The sequence below is a fragment of the Columba livia genome, chromosome Z (assembly GCF_036013475.1).
Source record: "Columba livia isolate bColLiv1 breed racing homer chromosome Z, bColLiv1.pat.W.v2, whole genome shotgun sequence".
In the NCBI taxonomy this organism is placed as follows: Eukaryota; Metazoa; Chordata; class Aves; order Columbiformes; family Columbidae; genus Columba; species Columba livia.
This window is the reverse complement of record NC_088642.1, coordinates 8,923,306-8,946,271: the sequence shown is the minus strand read 5'-3', so window position 1 is coordinate 8,946,271 and position 22,966 is coordinate 8,923,306. Positions and strand designations below refer to the sequence as shown.

Genomic DNA, 22,966 nt, shown 5'->3' with positions numbered 1-22,966 from the left:
CTCCCCAGGGAGGTGTCACAGCCCCAAGCCTGACAGTGTTCAAGCAGAGACTGGACAATGCCCTCAGACGCATGGTGTGAACTGTGGGGTTGTCCTGTGCAGGGACAGGAGTTGGACTTGATGATCCTTGTGGGTCCCTTTCAACTCTTGACATTCTGTGATTCTCTGAAAAAGCCTCCTTGGAGAGGTGTCAAAGAGGAGTGTGGACAGGGGATGTGCAGAGCCCTGTTTGGAACGGGGTTGGGGTAGGTGTTGAGTGTAGGCGGCTTCCCCTCACCCCGAAGGCTCGTTGCTGTGCTCCTGAGACGACAGACACCAACAAGCTTTTTGCACCTGGGTTTTATTACGTGTTGAATAAATAGGTGAATAAATAGATAAAAGCATTGTCCAAATAAATAGAGGAAGGTGTATAAATAGGGGAGCGGTGAGTGGAGGCTGGGGGTGCAGGGCCGTTGTGGCAGCAGCTCTTGCCGTGGGTCAGGGAAGGCGTGAGGATGGAGGTGGGTTGGGGCGGTGTGCGGCAGTGGTCCAGCGGTGGCGAGGGCTGTCTGCGTGGGGCCCTGCGGGTTGTTGGAGGTGGCTGTTCTAATTGGGGGTGGTGCTGGTGAGGTTGTGGAGGTGCTGGAAGCAGTCGTGAGCTTGGAGGCGGACGTGGTCCCAGGCGCAGGCGCTGTGGTTGTGGGTGCGGAGGAAGTCCTGGATGTCCCCGAAGTATTTGTCGATGGTGAGCAGCAGGTTGCGGGGTCCTTGTGTTCGGAAGAGCATCCTGTTGGGTGTCAGGCACTGCTGGAGCTGCTGGCTGTGGTGGTGGAGGCTGTTGAGGAGGTGTTCCCGTGCCTGGTTGTGCCAGTGTTGGGGGATGCTGTTGCTGCTGAGGATTTGCAAGAGGTGCTGGAGGATGGTGAGGGCGGCGGCGGGTTGTTGGGAGCGGGGGGTGTTGAGGAGGGTGTCGGGGAAGGAGGGCGCGTGCTGGTGGTGGCAGGGCTGTGTGGGGCTGGGAGCCATGGCCCGGAGGAGCTGGAGGCTGTCCCAGGGGAAGGTGGCGTGGCGGGGCCGCAGGTGGTGGCAGGCGGTGGCGGCGGCGAGAGCCGTGAGGAGGAGCAGGAGCGCCGGGGTGCCGTGCGGCAGGCGGGGCCGTGGGGTGTGTGGCGCAGCCATGGTGGGGCTGTGGGTGCTGCTGGGTGGTGCTGGGCAGGAGCCCGGTCAGGCTGGCTGGTGGTGCGGGTGGGCGCTGTGCTTGGGCTGCTGCTGGCTCGCTGGCTTTATGTGGTGCCGCGGTTTCCCTTCCTGGCTTTCTGAGTGCGGCGAGTTTCCGGCCGTGGTTTCCAGCGGTGGCTGGTGGCCGTGGTGGTCTTGGGGAAGTGCGTTGGTGGGGTGTCCGTGTGCGGGGCGGGCGGTGTTGGTGCTTTGCTGCTGGTGTGTTGGGGGCAGGTTGGCTGCAGTGGTGGTTGAGCGGGGGACTCGAAAGCGCTGGGGTCGTGGTGACACGTAGTGATGTGTTTGTGGTTTTTCCTTTTCCTCTCGTGAGCACTTGTGCCTGTTGTGTTTCACTGAATTTCCCTTTCTTTCTTAGTCTCTTTTCCTTGTGTAATACTCCACTTAGTTTTGTGGGTTTTTTTAGTTTCTATATCCTTTTTTTTCCTTTGAATTACATCATTACTGTTCACATTCTGGGGTTATAGGAGATGTGTCTCAGGAATCTCAGGAGCTCTCTCTGTCCAGATGTCCTTTGAGGAGGTGGCTGTGGGTCTGGGCACTTGAGCACTGAATGTTTTTTGCTGAAGCTTCTGCAATGTATTCACTTTCCTTTCCTCAGTTTGAACTTCATTGTGTTCACAGAATCACAGAGTGTGAGGGATTGGAAGGGACCTCAAAAGCTCATCCAGTCCAATCCCCCTGCCGGAGCAGGAACACCCAGATGAGGTTACACAGGAAGGTGTCCAGGCGGGTTTGAATGTCTGCAGAGTAGGAGACTGCACAACCCTGCTGGGCAGCCTGTTCCAATATCTGTCACCCTCACTGAGAAGAAGTTTCTTCTCAAAGTTCAGTGGAACCTCCTGTGTTCCAGGTTGTCCCCATTATTCCTTGTCCTATCATTGGTCGTCACCGAGAAGAGCCTGGCTCCATCGTCGTGACACTCACCCTTTATATACCTGTAAATATTAATGAGGTCACCCCTCAGTGTCCTGTTTTCCAAGCTAAAGAGACCCAGCTCCCTCAGCCTTTCCTCAGGAGGGAGATGCTCCACTCTGTTCATCATCTTTGTTGCCCTGTGCTGGACTCTGTCCAGCAGTTCCCTGTCCTTCTGGAACTGAGGGGCCCAGAACTGGACACAATATTCCAGATGTGGTCTTAGCAGGGCAGAGTAGATGGGAAGGAGAACCTCTCTGACCTACTAACCACCCCCTTCAAATACAGCCCAGGATGCCATTGGCCTTCCTGGCCACAAGGGCACAGTGCTGGCTCATGGTCATCCTGCTGTCCACCAGGACCCCCAGGTCCTTTTCCCCTACACTGCTCTCTAATGGATCATTCCCCAACTTCTGCTGGAACCTGGGGTTGTTTCTGCCCAGATGCAAGACTCTTCACTTTCTCGTGTTGCATTTCATTAAATTTCTCCCCACCCAACTCTCCAGCCTGTCCAGGTCTCTGGATGGCAGCACAGCCTTCTGGCGTGTCAGCCACTCCTCCCAGCTTGGTGTCATCAGCAAACTTGCTGATAGTGCACTCTATCCCCTCGTCTAAATCATTGATGAATATGTTGAATAATATAGCCCCCAGTGCTGACCCTTGAGGCACTCCACTAGATCCAGCCCTCCAGCTAGACTCCATCTCATTGATCACGGCTCTCGGGATTCTTCTCTTCAGCCAGTTTGCGGTCCACGTCACTACCCAGTCATCGAGACCGCACTCCCTCAGTTTAGCGGTGAGGCTGCTGTGGCCGAGTGTGTCAAATGCATTACTCAAGTCAAGGTAGACCACGTCCACCGCTCTGCCATCATCCATCCATCTTGTTATGTCTTCATAAAAGTCAATGAGGTTGGTCAAGCATGACTTCCCTTTGGTGAAGCCATGTTGACTGCCCCCTGATGACCCTCTTATCCCTGATTTGCCTTGGGATGGCACCGAGGATAAGTTGTTCCATCACCTTCCCAGGGATGGCGATGAGGCTGACTGGTCTAGTTAGCCAGGTCCTCCTTCTTTCCCTTTTTGAAGACTGGCATGACATTTGCTTTCCTCCAGTCCTCAGGCACCTCTCCCGTCTCCCAAGACTTGGCAGAGATGATGGGGAGTGGTTCAGCAACGACCTCAGCCAGCCCCCTCAGCACCCACGGGTGCATCCCATCCGGACCCACGGATTTATGCATGTCCAGCTTGCTTCTTTGCTCCCTAACCCAGTCCCCATCAACCATGGCAAACTCCTCCATTGTCCTGCCTTCCTGTGGGGCCTCAGGGGTACGGGGCTCCTCAGGCCAGCCTCCGGCAGAGCAGACAGAGACAAAGAAGGCGTTCAGGAACTCTGCCTTCTCTGTGTCTTCTGTCAGCAGGGCACCCAGCTCATTCATCAGTGGCCCTACATTGCCTCCTGTTAGTTTTATCTGCCCTGTATCTGAAGAAAGAGAAGAGACAGAGAGAAGAGTTTTTTTCCTAAGCTTTGCTAAGCTGTCGCTTACTGAAGAGTGAAAGAGATGCACCCAGAAGTTCTTTATATATGGGGATTTCTCTGTTTTCCTTTTGAGAAGTTTTCATGACCACTGTCACCTTATGCTGCACAGGGGAAGAAGTCCTCTGCCGAAAGTGCAATTATTGCACTTGTTAGTGTTTGCGGGGTTTTACGCCTTCTGTTACACTACTGCAACTTCTCCGTTTCCCTCTCTGTTTAATTCTGTTTGTTGGTGAGGTTTGGTTTGTTTGGTTTTTAATTGCTGTACGTGCATCATGCGTTTCCATTGGTTTACCTATTTTTTTTCCATGCTCTATTTCATCTTGGAGATCACCAAACCAATGTGTTGCTTAGGGCAGGTGGTGTCAGAGGAGGTTGCTCCGGGCCTTGTCCAGTGATGCTTTTGGATATATCTCCAGCAACGGACATCGCACAACCTCCCTGGTCCCTCCTGTGGGGTTGTTTTGCCTTCATGGTAGAGAGAGTAATAATGTTTTATTCTTTCATGTTGGAAGTCCTTGTGTTCCAGCTCGTGTCAGTACCTCTCCTCCTCTGTGTTTGTACGTGAGGAGGGTTTCCTTTCTTGAGCCACCTCAGATAAAGCAGATCCAGCGAGGGTATTTCTGGCTGGAAGGAACATCCGGAGGACTGTAATACAACCTGGGAGCTGCATCTGGAGGGGTTGTGCTGTTTACCTGAATGTATCTGGTGCTGCTTGTTTTCTCGCTCTCCAGCTACATGGGAATTCCCCGTGTGTGTTTGCACGGAGCAGTGTCCTTGCGGTGACGTGGTGGTGAAGATGGTGTGACCGAGCCTGGAGAACAAGCTGTGTGAGGTGTGTTGGAGAAGCCCAGAGCTGCTGAACTTGTGTGTTGTCTTGCTCAGGCTACCTGGGGAGGGCAAAGCACCCGCAGCAGGTGTTTTAAGGGTGGTGTTTGGAGGGCGAAGGAGCAGCTGGTGCTGGTGGTGCGTGGGTAGTTTTCTTCATGGGGCATGCTGTGCTGGTGTGTGCTGGTTGGTTTGGACCATGTTGGGTATTGGTGTTTGGGGGTGTTTCTTGTTGTTTTCTAAGGATGTGTTGGGATGGAGAAGGCTCGGGACAACGTGCTCTGTGTAATGTGGCAGGTTCCCATGGGCGCTGGTGTGAGAGCACAGGCAGGAGTGTCCTGTTCCAGTTGTGGTGGTTGTAGGAGAGCAGTGAGCAGTCCTGGGCTTCTGCTGTGTTTTTTAGGGCTTGTTGGACTTTTTCGGGATGTTTGATAACGCTGGGGTGGTGTTTCTTGTCCAAACGTGCACAGGCCTTGATGTGTCCCCTTCTTGCCTATTTGAGGTGCGCCCCTTGTCCATAGCACCTCACTGGGCCCAATGTCACTGTTGACTGCAGGGTGAAAATAAACTGTGGCAGATGCTCTCTGTTAACCCCCCACCCTCCGCGCTAAGGAAAGGGAATAGGAGGAAAAGGGAGAGAGACTTGCAAGGTGGAAAAAGTTAAAAACGCTTTACTAACGCTACTAATCAATAGAGAAAATAATAAGGAATACACAAATCCAATCTTGAATTTCCTGGGCTAGTGCAGGGTTGGTGCAGCAGCTGCAGGGCAGGCACCCGGCAGTCCTGGGCTGGACTCTGCAGTAAAGCTGAACTGGATTTGGGATGCAGGGTCTGGAGCCAGGCCTCAAGTCGCAGGCACGACAGGGAGGGTCCTGTTCCGATGCCGACCAAGGTGGAAGAGAGTGAGACCCTCATGATCTCCCACTTTTATAGGGTGTATGACGTATATGGGATGGAATACTTTGTTGGTCAGTTTTAGTCACCTGTTCTGTTCACCCCTCCTTGCAAATATGACCCTGTCACTTACGGGACGTGGAAAATAGATCAGCAACGTTGGCTGCCATAGCACCAAGTCTAAACCTGAGACTCTTCTGCATCCCGTTGTTACCGTTATCAGCTCCAGAGCAAACAGCATCTTGAAGAACATGCGTCCAAATTGGGAAGAGTGCGGTTCCTTAGAAGAACTTAGCTGAGAGGAAAATTCCGTAAAAGAGCAAGTGGTCTTGTTTTTAACAAAACCAGGACTCCCAAGCAGTGCTGTGGTATTGCCGAATGGCTGTTTGTGATGGGTGGTGGTTTGGGGGGTGGGTTTCACGTGTTGGCAGTGGGAGAGGGCTGGGAAGAGAGAGGGTGGGTGGTGGGCGAGGAGGAGCGCGCAGGGCAGGCATCCTGTGTCCTGGGTGAGCGTGTGCTCCACGGGTCCAGCATCAGCGGGAGATGCCTGTGTGCTTGGAGGCCCATGGTGGGTGCCCAACAGTGTCCTGCTGTCCGGAGCCTTTGGTGGGCCGGGGTGCAGGAGGGAGGCTCGTCCCTGCCAGCCTGCAGAGACCTTTTCTTTGCTTGTCAGGTACATGCACGATGACGATCTTTTTCTTCTTTTGCTTATGGAAAAAGGTCTTTATTTTCCACAAGTGATTAAATAAATATGTATATAAATGATATTGATACATAAATCAATAATCAGGAAAATAAATTAAAATAAATAAATAAATAAATAGAGCTCTGTGACAGATAGTGGTTGGCGTGACACTCCAATAATCAGGAAAACAGATAGATAGATAAACAGACAGACAGACAGATAGATAGAGCTCTGTGATAAATAGTAGTTGGCATGAGAGTCCCGGAGTGTCCACAGGGCCCTTCCCCTCCGTCAGGAGAGGTCGCAGTCCAGACGGGCTCCATAATGCCGTGGGTGATAAGTACCACCCATATCCCCATCGCCCGGCGGCTCTCCATGAGTGTGCGGCACAGCAGGTTCCTCCTCCTTCCGTTCCAGCAGAGGTGGGTGTGCGGCTGCGCTGCAGCCTGGACCCGCCTGTGCTCACTCCCTTGTGGCCGTCGGCTCCTGTCTGGGAGCGGTGCTGAGCGATCCCAGCCCGGGCTGCTGCGGCCTCTGCTCCGTCTGCAGCCGCTGGTGTTGGCTGGGAATGGGTGTTGGGCGCAGACGGGTTTGGTGGAGGGCAGGAGCGCTTTGGCTCTTCACCTGCCCTAGGAGTTGGTCCATGTATTGGAAGCAGATGTGAGCTTGGAGGCGGACGTGGTCCCAGGCGCAGGCGCTGTGATTGTGGGTGCGGAGGAAGTCCTGGATGTCCCCGAAGTATTTGTGGATGGTGAGCAGCAGGTTGCGGGGTCCTTGTGTTCGGAAGAGCATCCTGTTGGGTGTCAGGCACTGCTGGAGCTGCTGGCTGTGGTGGTGGAGGCTGTTGAGGAGGTGTTCCCGTGCCTGGTTGTGCCAGTGTTGGGGGATGCTGTTGCTGCTGAGGATTTGCAAGAGGTGCTGGAGGATGGTGAGGGCGGCGGCGGGTTGTTGGGAGCGGGGGGTGTTGAGGAGGGTGTCGGGGAAGGAGGGCGCGTGCTGGTGGTGGCAGGGCTGTGTGGGGCTGGGAGCCATGGCCCGGAGGAGCTGGAGGCTGTCCCAGGGGAAGGTGGCGTGGCGGGGCCGCAGGTGGTGGCAGGCGGTGGCGGCGGCGAGAGCCGTGAGGAGGAGCAGGAGCGCCGGGGCGCCGTGCGGCAGGCGGGGCCGTGGGGTGTGTGGCGCAGCCATGGTGGGGCTGTGGGTGCTGCTGGGTGGTGCTGGGCAGGAGCCCGGTCAGGCTGGCTGGTGGTGCGGGTGGGCGCTGTGCTTGGGCTGCTGCTGTGTCCATGGCTTTATGTGGTGCCATGGCTTTCCTTTCATCATCTAAGCAGAATTTCCCGACTTCCATTTTCAGTTTCGCTTTCTGTTTACTTTCTCCTCACCGCATTGGTTGTTCTTGTCACAGTGTGAGCGGGTTGGCCCTGCCCTAGGGAAGAGGAGCTGTTTTTTTCCCAGGGCTGCTGTCGGGGTGCGGGGGGAGCCTGGCCCCGCTGCTGCTGTGGTTCGGCGGGGGATGTGAAAGTGCGGCTGAGCCTCTTGTGTCAGCTGTGCTGGGGATGCACTTCAGGGTTTCCTTTCCATCTGTTTTGGCAGTTGTGTTTCTTGGTTTTTATTTTCTAGAGTCTCTTCCTACCAACATGTAGTTTTCCTTTTCCATCCTCCGATGCTCTTTGCATAAATGAGCTAATGCACGTTTTCCTTATATTTCTCATTGACTAATATTTTCATGGGGTTTGTTTTTTTCTCTATATAGCATTTCAGCTTTGGTGTTGGAAGAATGTTTCCGACATTCTGCAAATATCCCGCAGAATATTTTTAAGTTGTACTCGCTGAGGTGTTTGTGTCCCTTCCTGAGCAAGGATCTTGTGGTGGTGCTGGTGTAAGAGGGGCTGCCGTGAGCTTTGCGAAAGGTTGTGGAGCAGGGGAAAGGTGTGTGGTGTTGTCGGGCTGGGAGCCCTGGTCTTGTCAGGCAGCGTTGTGTTGGTGGGTGCTGTGCTTGGGGTGCTGGCACGTACAGGAAGATGTGACGTCCCTGGGTGCTGTCACTGCAGGAGGTAGCTGACCTTGGAGGTCCGTGGCTGCACTTTGTGTGTGTTGCCGTGGAGCAGTTTGTGCCACAAGGTGTTTTCAAGCGGCGTCAAGGAGAGAGCAGCTGAGGGCGGTGAAACCTGGCGGGATGAATCCTGTGAGTGGTGTGCCGTGGTGGACGGGTACAGCTATTGAGTAGGGACAGGCCGGGTAGGAGCTGGCGCTGGCGCTGTGTGTACCGGAGGGGCTGGAGTGCATGGAGCGATTGGCAATGGCAAAGTTGGGACCCTCTGGGTAAGGAATAAGGGTCATGAAGTGAGTCCGCTGTAGGGCACCCAACCAGGATGGTGACACTGATCAGTTATCCTTTAATGAGCTAAGCGAAGCCTCCAGGTCATCTGCCCTTGTCCTTATGGGGCCTTCAAGTTGCCAGATGTCAACTGAGGCTATCACACAGCTGGCACCAACAGGTCCAGAAGATTCCTGAAGCATCTGGACGATAGCGTCTTGTTCTAGGTAGTCAGGGAATCGACTGGGAAATGTGCCCTCTTAGATGTTATTCTCAGTAACAGAGAAGCTTTTGTAGGAGAAGTGGCAACTGGTGGCGCCCTTGGCCACAGCAGCCATAAAGCGGTCAGGTTGAACATCTTGGCTGATGGGAGGAAAACTGCCACCAAGACCTCAGCTCTAGATATGAGGAGAGCAGAATTTAGGCTGCTCAGACAGCTACTGAGTAGGATTTCTTGGGAAGCAGCTTTTGAAGGTGTTGGGGTCTGTCAGTGTTGGTCAGTTTTGAAGTACCACCTGCTAAAAGTACAAGAGCAGGCAATTCCCAAATGCCAAGAAATGTAGCAGGCGAGGCACAAAGGCAACTTGTTTGAGCAGGGATCTTCAGCTTGAAATAGGATGCGAGAAGGAATTCTATGGTCAGTGGAAGGAAGGTCAGGCGTCATGGGAGCACTGGAGAGATGTTTCTCGGCCCTGTAGGGAGGAAATTTGCATGGCCAGAGCCCAGTTAGAATTGGAGCCGGCCAGTACTGTGAAGGACAATCAAAAGGGCTTTTTAAGATATGTTAATGGCAAAAGGCAAACTAGAAATAACATTGTCCCATTACTCAATGAGCATGGTCACCTTATTAGTTCATTGCTTTCTTTGCCTTGGAATTCAACACCAAAGATGGACTTGGGGGCGCCCGCAGCCCTGGCTTAGAGAACCATGGCTGCGTGAAGAATAAACTTCCAGCGCATCTGGAACTGGTACAGGATTTCCTGCTGCAGCTGGATGCCTGTAAGGCAGGGTGGCCTGATGTGATTTTCCAGTGTTCCTGGGAATCTGGAGAGGTCTCAGTTGACTGGAAGCTGGCATACGTTGACCCAATCCAGAAGAATGGCAACAGGGATGACTCTGTTAGCTACAGGCCGGTCAGCCTCATTTCTGTTCCTGGCAAAATCATGGAGAAGAATGTTCTGGGAGTTACTGAAAAACATCTGAATGACAACGCAGTCGTTGGTCAGAGGCAGCACAGGTTCTTGAGTTGAACGTCCTGTTTAACAAACTCAATATTTTCTGTGACAAGGTTCCCCACCTAGCTGACGGAGGGAAGCCTGTCAGTGTGATCTTTCTGGATTTCAGTGAAGCCTTTGCTGCTGCCTCTCACAGTATCCTCCTGGACAAGATGTCCAGCACCAGCTGGATGAACACACAATGCAGAGGGTGAGCAGTTGGCTGACAGGCCGGGCTCAAAGGGTTCTACTAAATGGAGTTATGTTGGGCTGGCGACGGGTGGCAAGTGTGTTCCCCTCGGATCCGTCTTAGGGCCACGCTCTTCAATGCCTTAATAAATGACTTAGACTCAGGACTTGAGGGATTGCTTAGTACATTTGCTGATGACACAAAATTGGTGGGAGCTGTTGATGCTCTTGATGGCAGAGGCCCTGCAGAGGGATCTGGATGAACTGTAGACCTGGGCAATCACCAACCACATTAAGTTCGAAAGGGTCAAGTGCTGGATTTTGCACCTGGCACACGGCAACTCTGGCTGTACATACAGAATGTGGGGAGAGCCGCCTGAAAGCAGCTCTTCAGAGAGGGATCTGGGGGTTCTGGTTGTCGACAAGTTGAACATGAGCCAACAGGGTGTCCTGGCAGCCGGGACGGCTACTGTGTCCTGGGTTCATCCAGCATTCATTGCCAGCCAGGCAGGGAGGTGGTTGTCCCGCTCTGCTCTGCACTGGTGTGGCCTCACCTGGAGCACCGTGTGCAGGGCTGGGCAGCACAGGATAGAAAAGGTATAAAGGCACTGGAGGGTGTCCAGAAGAGGCTACAAAGTTGGTGAAGGGTTTGGAGAGGAAGCCGTATGAGGAGCGGCTGAGGTCGCTGGGTTTGTTCAGCCTGGAGGACACTGAGGAGAGACCTCCTGGCGGTTACAGCTTCCTCACGAGGGGAGGAGGTGGGGCAGGCACCAAACTCTTCTTTTTAGAGAAGAGACAGAACCCAGTGACAAAACCTGAGGGAACGGCAGGAAGATCTGCCTCGGGATGTTTAGGTTGAACATTAGGAAAAGGTTCTTCAGCCAGAGGGTGGTGGACACTGGAACAGACTCCCCAGGGAGGTGTCACAGCCCCAAGCCTGACAGTGTTCAAGCAGAGACTGGACAATGCCCTCAGACGCATGGTGTGAACTGTGGGGTTGTCCTGTGCAGGGACAGGAGTTGGACTTGATGATCCTTGTGGGTCCCTTTCAACTCTTGACATTCTGTGATTCTCTGAAAAAGCCTCCTTGGAGAGGTGTCAAAGAGGAGTGTGGACAGGGGATGTGCAGAGCCCTGTTTGGAGCGGATTTGGGGTAGGTGTTGAGTGTAGGCGGCTTCCCCTCACCCCGAAGGCTCGTTGCTGTGCTCCTGAGACGACAGACACCAACAAGCTTTTTGCACCTGGGTTTTATTACGTGTTGAATAAATAGGTGAATAAATAGATAAAAGCATTGTCCAAATAAATAGAGGAAGGTGTATAAATAGGGGAGCGGTGAGTGGAGGCTGGGGGTGCAGGGCCGTTGTGGCATCAGCTCTTGCCGTGGGTCAGGGAAGGCGTGAGGATGGAGGTGGGTTGGGGCGGTGTGCGGCAGTGGTCCAGCGGTGGCGAGGGCTGTCTGCGTGGGGCCCTGCGGGTTGTTGGAGGTGGCTGTTCTAATTGGGGGTGGTGCTGGTGAGGTTGTGGAGGTGCTGGAAGCAGTCGTGAGCTTGGAGGCGGACGTGGTCCCAGGCGCAGGCGCTGTGGTTGTGGGTGCGGAGGAAGTCCTGGATGTCGCCGAAGTATTTGTCGATGGTGAGCAGCAGGTTGCGGGGTCCTTGCGTTCGGAAGAGCATCCTGTTGGGCGTCAGGCACTGCTGGAGCTGCTGGCTGTGGTGGTGGAGGCTGTTGAGGAGGTGTTCCCGTGCCTGGTTGTGCCAGTGTTGGGGGATGCTGTTGCTGCTGAGGATTTGCAAGAGGTGCTGGAGGATGGTGAGGGCGGCGGCGGGTTGTTGGGAGCGAGGGGTGTTGAGGAGCGTGTCGGGGAAGGAGGGCGCGTGCTGGTGGTGGCAGGGCTGTGTGGGGCTGGGAGCCATGGCCTGGAGGAGCTGGAGGCTGTCCCAGGGGAAGGTGGCGTGGCGGGGCCGCAGGTGGTGGCAGGCGGTGGCGGCGGCGAGAGCCGTGAGGAGGAGCAGGAGCGCCGGGGCGCCGTGCGGCAGGCGGGGCCGTGGGGTGTGTGGCGCAGCCATGGTGGGGCTGTGGGTGCTGCTGGGTGGTGCTGGGCAGGAGCCCGGTCAGGCTGGCTGGTGGTGCGGGTGGGCGCTGTGCTTGGGCTGCTGCTGGCTCGCTGGCTTTATGTGGTGCCGCGGTTTCCCTTCCTGGCTTTCTGAGTGCGGCGAGTTTCCGGCCGTGGTTTCCAGCGGTGGCTGGTGGCCGTGGTGGTCTTGGGGAAGTGCGTTGGTGGGGTGTCCGTGTGCGGGGCGGGCGGTGTTGGTGCTTTGCTGCTGGTGTGTTGGGGGCAGGTTGGCTGCAGTGGTGGTTGAGCGGGGGACTCGAAAGCGCTGGGGTCGTGGTGACACGTAGTGATGTGTTTGTGGTTTTTCCTTTTCCTCTCGTGAGCACTTGTGCCTGTTGTGTTTCACTGAATTTCCCTTTCTTTCTTAGTCTCTTTTCCTTGTGTAATACTCCACTTATTTTTGTGGGTTTTTTTAGTTTCTATATCCTTTTTTTTCCTTTGAATTACATCATTACTGTTCACATTCTGGGGTTATAGGAGATGTGTCTCAGGAATCTCAGGAGCTCTCTCTGTCCAGATGTCCTTTGAGGAGGTGGCTGTGAGTCTGGGCACTTGAGCACTGAATTTTTTTTTGCTGAAGCTTCTGCAATGTATTCACTTTCCTTTCCTCAGTTTGAACTTCATTGTGTTCACAGAATCACAGAGTGTGAGGGATTGGAAGGGACCTCAAAAGCTCATCCAGTCCAATCCCCCTGCCGGAGCAGGAACACCCAGATGAGGTTACACAGGAAGGTGTCCAGGCGGGCTTGAATGTCTGCAGAGTAGGAGACTGCACAACCCTGCTGGGCAGCCTGTTCCAATATCTGTCACCCTCACTGAGAAGAAGTTTCTTCTCAAAGTTCAGTGGAACCTCCTGTGTTCCAGTTTGTCCCCATTATTCCTTGTCCTATCATTGGTCGTCACCGAGAAGAGCCTGGCTCCATCGTCGTGACACTCACCCTTTATATACCTGTAAATATTAATGAGGTCACCCCTCAGTGTCCTGTTTTCCAAGCTAAAGAGACCCAGCTCCCTCAGCCTTTCCTCAGGAGGGAGATGCTCCACTCTGTTCATCCTCTTTGTTGCCCTGCGCTGGACTCTGTCCAGCAGTTCCCTGTCCTTCTGGAACTGAGGGGCCCAGAACTGGACACAATATTCCAGATGTGGTCTTAGCAGGGCAGAGTAGATGGGAAGGAGAACCTCTCTGACCTACTAACCACCCCCTTCAAATACAGCCCAGGTTGCCATTGGCCTTCCTGGCCACAAGGGCACAGTGCTGGCTCATGGTCATCCTGCTGTCCACCAGTACCCCCAGGTCCTTTTCCCTTACACTGCTCTCTAATGGATCGTTCCCCAACTTCTGCTGGAACCTGGGGTTGTTTCTGCCCAGATGCAAGACTCTTCACTTTCTCGTGTTGCATTTCATTAAATTTCTCCCCACCCAACTCTCCATCCTGTCCAGGTCTCTGGATGGCAGCACAGCCTTCTGGCGTGTCAGCCACTCCTCCCAGCTTGGTGTCATCAGCAAACTTGCTGATAGTGCACTCTATCCCCTCGTCTAAATCATTGATGAATATGTTGAATAATATAGCCCCCAGTGCTGACCCTTGAGGCACTCCACTAGATCCAGCCCTCCAGCTAGACTCCATCTCATTGATCACGGCTCTCGGGCTTCTTCTCTTCAGCCAGTTTGCGGTCCACGTCACTACCCAGTCATCGAGACCGCACTCCCTCAGTTTAGCGGTGAGGCTGCTGTGGCCGAGTGTGTCAAATGCATTACTCAAGTCAAGGTAGACCACGTCCACCGCTCTGCCATCATCCATCCATCTTGTTATGTCTTCATAAAAGTCAATGAGGTTGGTCAAGCATGACTTCCCTTTGGTGAAGCCATGTTGACTGCCCCCTGATGACCCTCTTATCCCTGATTTGCCTTGGGATGGCACCGAGGATAAGTTGTTCCATCACCTTCCCAGGGATGGCGATGAGGCTGACTGGTCTAGTTAGCCAGGTCCTCCTTCTTTCCCTTTTTGAAGACTGGCGTGACATTTGCTTTCCTCCAGTCCTCAGGCACCTCTCCCGTCTCCCAAGACTTGGCAGAGATGATGGGGAGTGGTTCAGCAACGACCTCAGCCAGCTCCCTCAGCACCCGCGGGTGCATCCCATGCGGACCCACGGATTTATGCATGTCCAGCTTGCTTCTTTGCTCCCTAACCCAGTCCCCATCAACCATGGCAAACTCCTCCATTGTCCTGCCTTCCTGTGGGGCCTCAGGGGTACGGGGCTCCTCAGGCCAGCCTCCCGCAGAGCAGACAGAGACAAAGAAGGCGTTCAGGAACTCTGCCTTCTCTGTGTCTTCTGTCAGCAGGGCACCCAGCTCATTCATCATTGGCCCTACATTGCCTCCTGTTAGTTTTATCTGCCCTGTATCTGAAGAAAGAGAAGAGACAGAGATAAGAGTTTTTTTCCTAAGCTTTGCTAAGCTGTCGCTTACTGAAGAGTGAAAGAGATGCACCCAGAAGTTCTTTATATATGGGGATTTCTCTGTTTTCCTTTTGAGAAGTTTTCATGACCACTGTCACCTTATGCTGCACAGGGGAAGAAGTCCTCTGCCGAAAGTGCAATTATTGCACTTGTTAGTGTTTGCGGGGTGTTACACCTTCTGTTACACTACTGCAACTTCTCCGTTTCCCTCTCCTTTTAATTCTGTTTGTTGGTGAGGTTTGGTTTGTTTGGTTTTTAATTGCTGTACGTGCATCATGCGTTTCCATTGGTTTACCTATTTTTTTTCCATGCTCTATTTCATCTTGGAGATCACCAAACCAATGTGTTGCTTAGGGCAGGTGGTGTCAGAGGAGGTTGCTCCGGGCCTTGTCCAGTGATGCTTTTGGATATATCTCCAGCAACGGACATCGCACAACCTCCCTGGTCCCTCCTGTGGGGTTGTTTTGCCTTCATGGTAGAGAGAGTAATAATGTTTTATTCTTTCATGTTGGAAGTCCTTGTGTTCCAGCTCGTGTCAGTACCTCTCCTCCTCTGTGTTTGTACGTGAGGAGGGTTTCCTTTCTTGAGCCACCTCAGATAAAGCAGATCCAGTGAGGGTATTTCTGGCTGGAGGGAACATCCGGAGGACTGTAATACAACCTGGGAGCTGCATCTGGAGGGGTTGTGCTGTTTACCTGAATGTATCTGGTGCTGCTTGTTTTCTCGCTCTCCAGCTACATGGGAATTCCCCGTGTGTGTTTGCACGGAGCAGTGTCCTTGCGGTGACGTGGTGGTGAAGATGGTGTGACCGAGCCTGGAGAACAAGCTGTGTGAGGTGTGTTGGAGAAGCCCAGAGCTGCTGAACTTGTGTGTTGTCTTGCTCAGGCTACCTGGGGAGGGCAAAGCACCCGCAGCAGGTGTTTTAAGGGTGGTGTTTGGAGGGCGAAGGAGCAGCTGGTGCTGGTGGTGCGTGGGTAGTTTTCTTCATGGGGCGTGCTGTGCTGGTGTGTGCTGATTGGTTTGGACCATGTTGGGTATTGGTGTTTGGGGGGTGTTTCTTGTTGTTTTCTAAGGATGTGTTGGGATGGAGAAGGCTCGGGACAACGTGCTCTGTGTAATGAGGCAGGTTCCCATGGGCGCTGGTGTGCGAGCACAGGCAGGAGTGTCCTGTTCCAGTTGTGGTGGTTGTAGGAGAGCAGTGAGCAGTCCTGGGCTTCTGCTGTGTTTTTTAGTGCTTGTTGGACTTTTTCGGGATGTTTAATAACGCTGGGGTGGTGTTTCTTGTCCAAACGTGCACAGGCCTTGATGTGTCCCCTTCTTGCCTATTTGAGGTGCACCCCTTGTCCATAGCACCTCACTGGGCCCAATGTCACTGTTGACTGCAGGGTGAAAATAAACTGTGGCAGATGCTCTCTGTTAACCCCCCACCCTCCGCGCTAAGGAAAGGGAATAGGAGGAAAAGGGAGAGAGACTTGCAAGGTGGAAAAAGTTAAAAACGCTTTACTAACGCTACTAATCAATAGAGAAAATAATAAGTAATACACAAATCCAATCTTGAATTTCCTGGGCTAGTGCAGGGTTGGTGCAGCAGCTGCAGGGCAGGCACCCGGCAGTCCTGGGCTGGACTCTGCAGTAAAGCTGAACTGGATTTGGGATGCAGGGTCTGGAGCCAGGCCTCAAGTCGCAGGCACGACAGGGAGGGTCCTGTTCCGATGCCGACCAAGGTGGAAGAGAGTGAGACCCTCATGATCTCCCACTTTTATAGGGTGTATGACGTATATGGGATGGAATACTTTGTTGGTCAGTTTTAGTCACCTGTTCTGTTCACCCCTCCTTGCAAATATGACCCTGTCACTTACGGGACGTGGAAAATAGATCAGCAACGTTGGCTGCCATAGCACCAAGTCTAAACCTGAGACTCTTCTGCATCCCGTTGTTACCGTTATCAGCTCCAGAGCAAACAGCATCTTGAAGAACATGCGTCCAAATTGGGAAGAGTGCGGTTCCTTAGAAGAACTTAGCTGAGAGGAAAATTCCGTAAAAGAGCAAGTGGTCTTGTTTTTAACAAAACCAGGACTCCCAAGCAGTGCTGTGGTATTGCCGAATGGCTGTTTGTGATGGGTGGTGGTTTGGGGGGTGGGTTTCACGTGTTGGCAGTGGGAGAGGGCTGGGAAGAGAGAGGGTGGGTGGTGGGCGAGGAGGAGCGCGCAGGGCAGGCATCCTGTGTCCTGGGTGAGCGTGTGCTCCACGGGTCCAGCATCAGCGGGAGATGCCTGTGTGCTTGGAGGCCCATGGTGGGTGCCCAACAGTGTCCTGCTGTCCGGAGCCTTTGGTGGGTCAGGAGGCTTCAGTGGGCCGGGGTGCAGGAGGGAGGCTCATCCCTGCCAGCCTGCAGAGACCTTGTCTTTGCTTGTCAGGTACATGCACGATGACAATCTTTTTCTTCTTTTGCTTATGGAAAAAGGTCTTTATTTTCCACAAGTGAATAAATAAATATGTACATAAATGATATTGATACGTAAATCAATAATCAGGAAAATAAATTAAAATAAATAAATAAATAAATAAATAAATAGAGCTCCGTGACAGATAGTGGTTGGCGTGACACTCCAATAATCAGGAAAATAGATAGATAGATAAACAGACAGACAGACAGATAGATAGAGCTCTGTGATAAATAGTAATTGGCATGAGAGTCCCGGAGTGTCCACAGGGCCCTTCCCCTCCGTCAGGAGAGGTCGCAGTCCAGACGGGCTCCATAACGCCGTGGGTGATAAGTACCACCCATATCCCCATCGCCCGGCGGCTCTCCATGAGTGTGCGGCACAGCAGGTTCCTCCTCCTTCCGTTCCAGCAGAGGTGGGTGTGCGGCTGCGCTGCAGCCTGGACCCGCCTGTGCTCACTCCCTTGTGGCCGTCGGCTCCTGTCTGGGAGCGGTGCTGAGCGATCCCAGCCCGGGCCGCTGCGGCCGCTGCTCCGTCTGCAGCCGCTGGTGTTGGCTGGGAATGGGTGTTGGGCGCAGGCGGGTTTGGTGGAGGGCAGGAGTGCTTTGGCTCTTCACCTGCCCTAGGAGTTGGTCCATGTGTTGGAAGCAGATGTGAGCTTGGAGGCGGACGTGGTCCCAGGCGCAGGCGCTGTGGTTGTGGGTGCGGAGGAAGTCCTGGATGTCCCCGAAGTATTTGTGGATGGTGAGCAGCAGGTTGCGGGGTCCTTGTGTTCGGAAGAGCATCCTGTTGGGTGTCAGGCACTGCTGGAGCTGCTGGCTGTGGTGGTGGAGGCTGTTGAGGAGGTGTTCCTGTGCCTGGTTGTGCCAGTGTTGGGGGATGCTGTTGCTGCTGAGGATTTGCAAGAGGTGCTGGAGGATGGTGAGGGCGGCGGCGGGTTGTTGGGAGCGGGGGGTGTTGAGGAGGGTGTCGGGGAAGGAGGGCGCGTGCTGGTGGTGGCAGGGCTGTGTGGGGCTGGGAGCCATGGCCCGGAGGAGCTGGAGGCTGTCCCAGGGGAAGGTGGCGTGGCGGGGCCGCAGGTGGTGGCAGGCGGTGGCGGCGGCGAGAGCCGTGAGGAGGAGCAGGAGCGCCGGGGCGCCGTGCGGCAGGCGGGGCCGTGGGGTGTGTGGCGCAGCCATGGTGGGGCTGTGGGTGCTGCTGGGTGGTGCTGGGCAGGAGCCCGGTCAGGCTGGCTGGTGGTGCGGGTGGGCGCTGTGCTTGGGCTGCTGCTGTGTCCATGGCTTTATGTGGTGCCATGGCTTTCCTTTCATCATCTAAGCAGAATTTCCCGACTTCCATTTTCAGTTTCGCTTTCTGTTTACTTTCTCCTCACCGCATTGGTTGTTCTTGTCACAGTGTGAGCGGGTTGGCCCTGCCCTAGGGAAGAGGAGCTGTTTTTTTCCCAGGGCTGCTGTCGGGGTGCGGGGGGAGCCTGGCCCCGCTGCTGCTGTGGGTCGGCGGGGGATGTGAAAGTGCGGCTGAGCCTCTTGTGTCAGCTGTGCTGGGGATGCACTTCAGGGTTTCCTTTCCATCTGTTTTGGCAGTTGTGTTTCTTGGTTTTTATTTTCTAGAGTCTCTTCCTACCAACATGTAGTTTTCCTTTTCCATCCTCCGATGCTCTTTGCATAAATGAGCTAATGCACATTTTCCTTATATTTCTCATTGACTAATATTTTCATGGGGTTTGGTTTTTTCTCTATATAGCATTTCAGCTTTGGTGTTGGAAGAATGTTTCCGACATTCTGCAAATATCCCGCAGAATATTTTTAAGTTGTACTCGCTGAGGTGTTTGTGTCCCTTCCTGAGCAAGGATCTTGTGGTGGTGCTGGTGTAAGAGGGGCTGCCGTGAGCTTTGCGAAAGGTTTTGGAGCAGGGGAAAGGTGTGTGGTGTTGTCGGGCTGGGAGCCCTGGTCTTGTCAGGCAGCGTTGTGTTGGTGGGTGCTGTGCTTGGGGTGCTGGCACGTACAGGAAGATGTGACGTCCCTGGGTGCTGTCACTGCAGGAGGTAGCTGACCTTGGAGGTCCATGGCTGCACTTTGTGTGTGTTGCCGTGGAGCAGTTGGTGCCACAAGGTGTTTTCAAGCGGCGTCAAGGAGAGAGCAGCTGAGGGCGGTGAAACCTGGCGGGATGAATCCTGTGAGTGGTGTGCCGTGGTGGACGGGTACAGCTATTGAGTAGGGACAGGCCGGGTAGGAGCTGGCGCTGGCGCTGTGTGTACCGGAGGGGCTGGAGTGCATGGAGCGATTGGCAATGGCAAAGTTGGGACCCTCTGGGTAAGGAATAAGGGTCATGAAGTGAGTCCGCTGTAGGGCACCCAACCAGGATGGTGACACTGATCAGTTATCCTTTAATGAGCTAAGCGAAGCCTCCAGGTCATCTGCCCTTGTCCTTATGGGGCCTTCAAGTTGCCAGATGTCAACTGAGGCTATCACACAGCTGGCACCAACAGGTCCGGAAGATTCCTGAAGCATCTGGACGATAGCGTCTTGTTCTAGGTAGTCAGGGAATTGACTGGGAAATGTGCCCTCTTAGATGTTATTCTCAGTAACAGAGAAGCTTTTGTAGGAGAAGTGGCAACTGGTGGCGCCCTTGGCCACAGCAGCCATAAAGCGGTCAGGTTGAACATCTTGGCTGATGGGAGGAAAACTGCCACCAAGACCTCAGCTCTAGATATGAGGAGAGCAGAATTTGGGCTGCTCAGACAGCTACTGAGTAGGATTTCTTGGGAAGCAGCTTTTGAAGGTGTTGGGGTCTGTCAGTGTTGGTCAGTTTTGAAGTACCACCTGCTAAAAGTACAAGAGCAGGCAATTCCCAAATGCCAAGAAATGTAGCAGGCGAGGCACAAAGGCAACTTGTTTGAGCAGGGATCTTCATCTTGAAATAGGATGCGAGAAGGAATTCTATGGTCAGTGGAAGGAAGGTCAGGCGTCATGGGAGCACTGGAGAGACGTTTCTCGGCCCTGTAGGGAGGAAATTTGCATGGCCAGAGCCCAGTTAGAATTGGAGCCGGCCAGTACTGTGAAGGACAATCAAAAGGGCTTTTTAAGATATGTTAATGGCAAAAGGCAAACTAGAAATAACATTGTCCCATTACTCAATGAGCATGGTCACCTTATTAGTTCATTGCTTTCTTTGCCTTGGAATTCAACACCAAAGATGGACTTGGGGGCGCCCGCAGCCCTGGCTTAGAGAACCATGGCTGCGTGAAGAATAAACTTCCAGCGCATCTGGAACTTGTACAGGATTTCCTGCTGCAGCTGGATGCCTGTAAGGCAGGGTGGCCTGATGTGATTTTCCAGTGTTCCTGGGAATCTGGAGAGGTCTCAGTTGACTGGAAGCTGGCATACGTTGACCCAATCCAGAAGAATGGCAACAGGGATGACTCTGTTAGCTACAGGGCGGTCAGCCTCATTTCTGTTCCTGGCAAAATCGTGGAGAAGAATGTTCTGGGAGTTACTGAAAAACATCTGAATGACAACGCAGTCGTTGGTCAGAGGCAGCACAGGTTCTTGAGTTGAACGTCCTGTTTAACAAACTCAGTATTTTCTGTGACAAGGTTCCCCACCTAGCTGACGGAGGGAAGCCTGTCAGTGTGATCTTTCTGGATTTCAGTGAAGCCTTTGCTGCTGCCTCTCACAGTATCCTCCTGGACAAGATGTCCAGCACCAGCTGGATGAACACACAATGCAGAGGGTGAGCAGTTGGCTGACAGGCCGGGCTCAAAGGGTTCTACTAAATGGAGTTATGTCGGGCTGGCGACCGGTGGCAAGTGTGTTCCCCTCGGATCCGTCTTAGGGCCACGCTCTTCAATGCCTTAATAAATGACTTAGACTCAGGACTTGAGGGATTGCTTAGTACATTAGTACATTGCTTAGCACCAAACTCTTCTTTTTAGAGAAGAGACAGATCCCAATGACAAAACCTGAGGGAACGGCAGGAAGATCTGCCTCGGGATGTTTAGGTTGAACATTAGGAAAAGGTTCTTCAGCCAGAGGGTGGTGGACACTGGAACAGACTCCCCAGGGAGGTGTCACAGCCCCAAGCCTGACAGTGTTCAAGCAGAGACTGGACAATGCCCTCAGACGCATGGTGTGAACTGTGGGGTTGTCCTGTGCAGGGACAGGAGTTGGACTTGATGATCCTTGTGGGTCCCTTTCAACTCTTGACATTCTGTGATTCTCTGAAAAAGCCTCCTTGGAGAGGTGTCAAAGAGGAGAGTGGACAGGGGATGTGCAGAGCCCTGTTTGGAGCGGATTTGGGGTAGGTGTTGAGTGTAGGCGGCTTCCCCTCACCCCGAAGGCTCGTTGCTGTGCTCCTGAGACGACAGACACCAACAAGCTTTTTGCACCAGGTTTTTATTACGTGTTGAATAAATAGGTGAATAAATAGATAAAAGCATTGTCCAAATAAATAGAGGAAGGTGTATGAATAGGGGAGCGGTGAGTGGAGGCTGGGGGTGCAGGGCCGTTGTGGCAGCAGCTCTTGCCGTGGGTCAGGGAAGGCGTGAGGATGGAGGTGGGTTGGGGCGGTGTGCGGCAGTGGTCCAGCGGTGGCGAGGGCTGTCTGCGTGGGGCCCTGCGGGTTGTTGGAGGTGGCTGTTCTAATTGGGGGTGGTGCTGGTGAGGTTGTGGAGGTGCTGGAAGCAGTCGTGAGCTTGGAGGCGGACGTGGTCCCAGGCGCAGGCGCTGTGGTTGTGGGTGCGGAGGAAGTCCTGGATGTCGCCGAAGTATTTGTCGATGGTGAGCAGCAGGTTGCGGGGTCCTTGCGTTCGGAAGAGCATCCTGTTGGGCGTCAGGCACTGCTGGAGCTGCTGGCTGTGGTGGTGGAGGCTGTTGAGGAGGTGTTCCCGTGCCTGGTTGTGCCAGTGTTGGGGGATGCTGTTGCTGCTGAGGATTTGCAAGAGGTGCTGGAGGATGGTGAGGGCGGCGGCGGGTTGTTGGGAGCGGGGGGTGTTGAGGAGGGTGTCGGGGAAGGAGGGCGCGTGCTGGTGGTGGCAGGGCTGTGTGGGGCTGGGAGCCATGGCCCGGAGGAGCTGGAGGCTGTCCCAGGGGAAGGTGGCGTGGCGGGGCCGCAGGTGGTGGCAGGCGGTGGCGGCGGCGAGAGCCGTGAGGAGGAGCAGGAGCGCCGGGGCGCCGTGCGGCAGGCGGGGCCGTGGGGTGTGTGGCGCAGCCATGGTGGGGCTGTGGGTGCTGCTGGGTGGTGCTGGGCAGGAGCCCGGTCAGGCTGGCTGGTGGTGCGGGTGGGCGCTGTGCTTGGGCTGCTGCTGGCTCGCTGTCTTTATGTGGTGCCGCGGTTTCCCTTCCTGGCTTTCTGAGTGCGGCGAGTTTCCGGCCGTGGTTTCCAGCGGTGGCTGGTGGCCGTGGTGGTCTTGGGGAAGTGCGTTGGTGGGGTGTCCGTGTGCGGGGCGGGCGGTGTTGGTGCTTTGCTGCTGGTGTGTTGGGGGCAGGTTGGCTGCAGTGGTGGTTGAGCGGGGGACTCGAAAGCGCTGGGGTCGTGGTGACACGTAGTGATGTGTTTGTGGTTTTTCCTTTTCCTCTCGTGAGCACTTGTGCCTGTTGTGTTTCACTGAATTTCCCTTTCTTTCTTAGTCTCTTTTCCTTGTGTAATACTCCACTTATTTTTGTGGGTTTTTTTAGTTTCTATATCCTTTTTTTTCCTTTGAATTACATCATTACTGTTCACATTCTGGGGTTATAGGAGATGTGTCTCAGGAATCTCAGGAGCTCTCTCTGTCCAGATGTCCTTTGAGGAGGTGGCTGTGAGTCTGGGCACTTGAGCACTGAATTTTTTTTTGCTGAAGCTTCTGCAATGTATTCACTTTCCTTTCCTCAGTTTGAACTTCATTGTGTTCACAGAATCACAGAGTGTGAGGGATTGGAAGGGACCTCAAAAGCTCATCCTGTCCAATCCCCCTGCCGGAGCAGGAACACCCAGATGAGGTTACACAGGAAGGTGTCCAGGCGGGCTTGAATGTCTGCAGAGTAGGAGACTGCACAACCCTGCTGGGCAGCCTGTTCCAATATCTGTCACCCTCACTGAGAAGAAGTTTCTTCTCAAAGTTCAGTGGAACCTCCTGTGTTCCAGTTTGTCCCCATTATTCCTTGTCCTATCATTGGTCG

General features: G+C 54.0%; 6 protein-coding genes across 55 annotated transcripts in view; 1 reads left to right on the top strand and 5 right to left on the bottom strand.

Annotated features, from left to right (window-relative positions):
• UBAP2 (ubiquitin associated protein 2) overlaps positions 1-22,966 on the top strand; it is a 182,274-nt gene that overhangs the window by 111,622 nt on the left and 47,686 nt on the right. The window lies entirely within an intron of this gene.
• LOC135577408 (interferon-like) lies at positions 586-1,158 on the bottom strand. Its single transcript, XM_065047058.1, has one exon. The coding sequence runs from the start codon at positions 1,156-1,158 to the stop codon at positions 586-588; it is 573 nt and encodes a 190-aa protein (XP_064903130.1).
• Positions 2,834-7,259, bottom strand: LOC135577344 (uncharacterized). The gene is given in 5 exon segments (XM_065046621.1): positions 2,834-2,888; positions 3,334-3,610; positions 5,523-5,630; positions 6,541-6,679; positions 6,681-7,259. Coding segments are annotated over 5 exon segments (1,158 nt in total).
• LOC135577409 (interferon-like) lies at positions 11,285-11,857 on the bottom strand. Its single transcript, XM_065047059.1, has one exon. The coding sequence runs from the start codon at positions 11,855-11,857 to the stop codon at positions 11,285-11,287; it is 573 nt and encodes a 190-aa protein (XP_064903131.1).
• LOC135577343 (uncharacterized) lies at positions 13,534-17,986 on the bottom strand. Its single transcript, XM_065046620.1, is given in 5 exon segments — positions 13,534-13,588; positions 13,923-14,310; positions 16,224-16,331; positions 17,268-17,412; positions 17,414-17,986. Coding segments are annotated over 5 exon segments (1,269 nt in total).
• On the bottom strand, positions 21,448-22,020 carry LOC135577410 (interferon-like). Its single transcript, XM_065047060.1, has one exon. It carries the CDS (start codon positions 22,018-22,020, stop codon positions 21,448-21,450), a length of 573 nt encoding a protein of 190 aa, XP_064903132.1.

Coding starts and splice junctions, on each gene's coding strand:
- LOC135577408 (XM_065047058.1), bottom strand. CDS start 1,158: ATGGCTGCGCCACACACCCCACGGCCCCGCCTGCCGCACGGCACCCCG.
- LOC135577409 (XM_065047059.1), bottom strand. CDS start 11,857: ATGGCTGCGCCACACACCCCACGGCCCCGCCTGCCGCACGGCGCCCCG.
- LOC135577410 (XM_065047060.1), bottom strand. CDS start 22,020: ATGGCTGCGCCACACACCCCACGGCCCCGCCTGCCGCACGGCGCCCCG.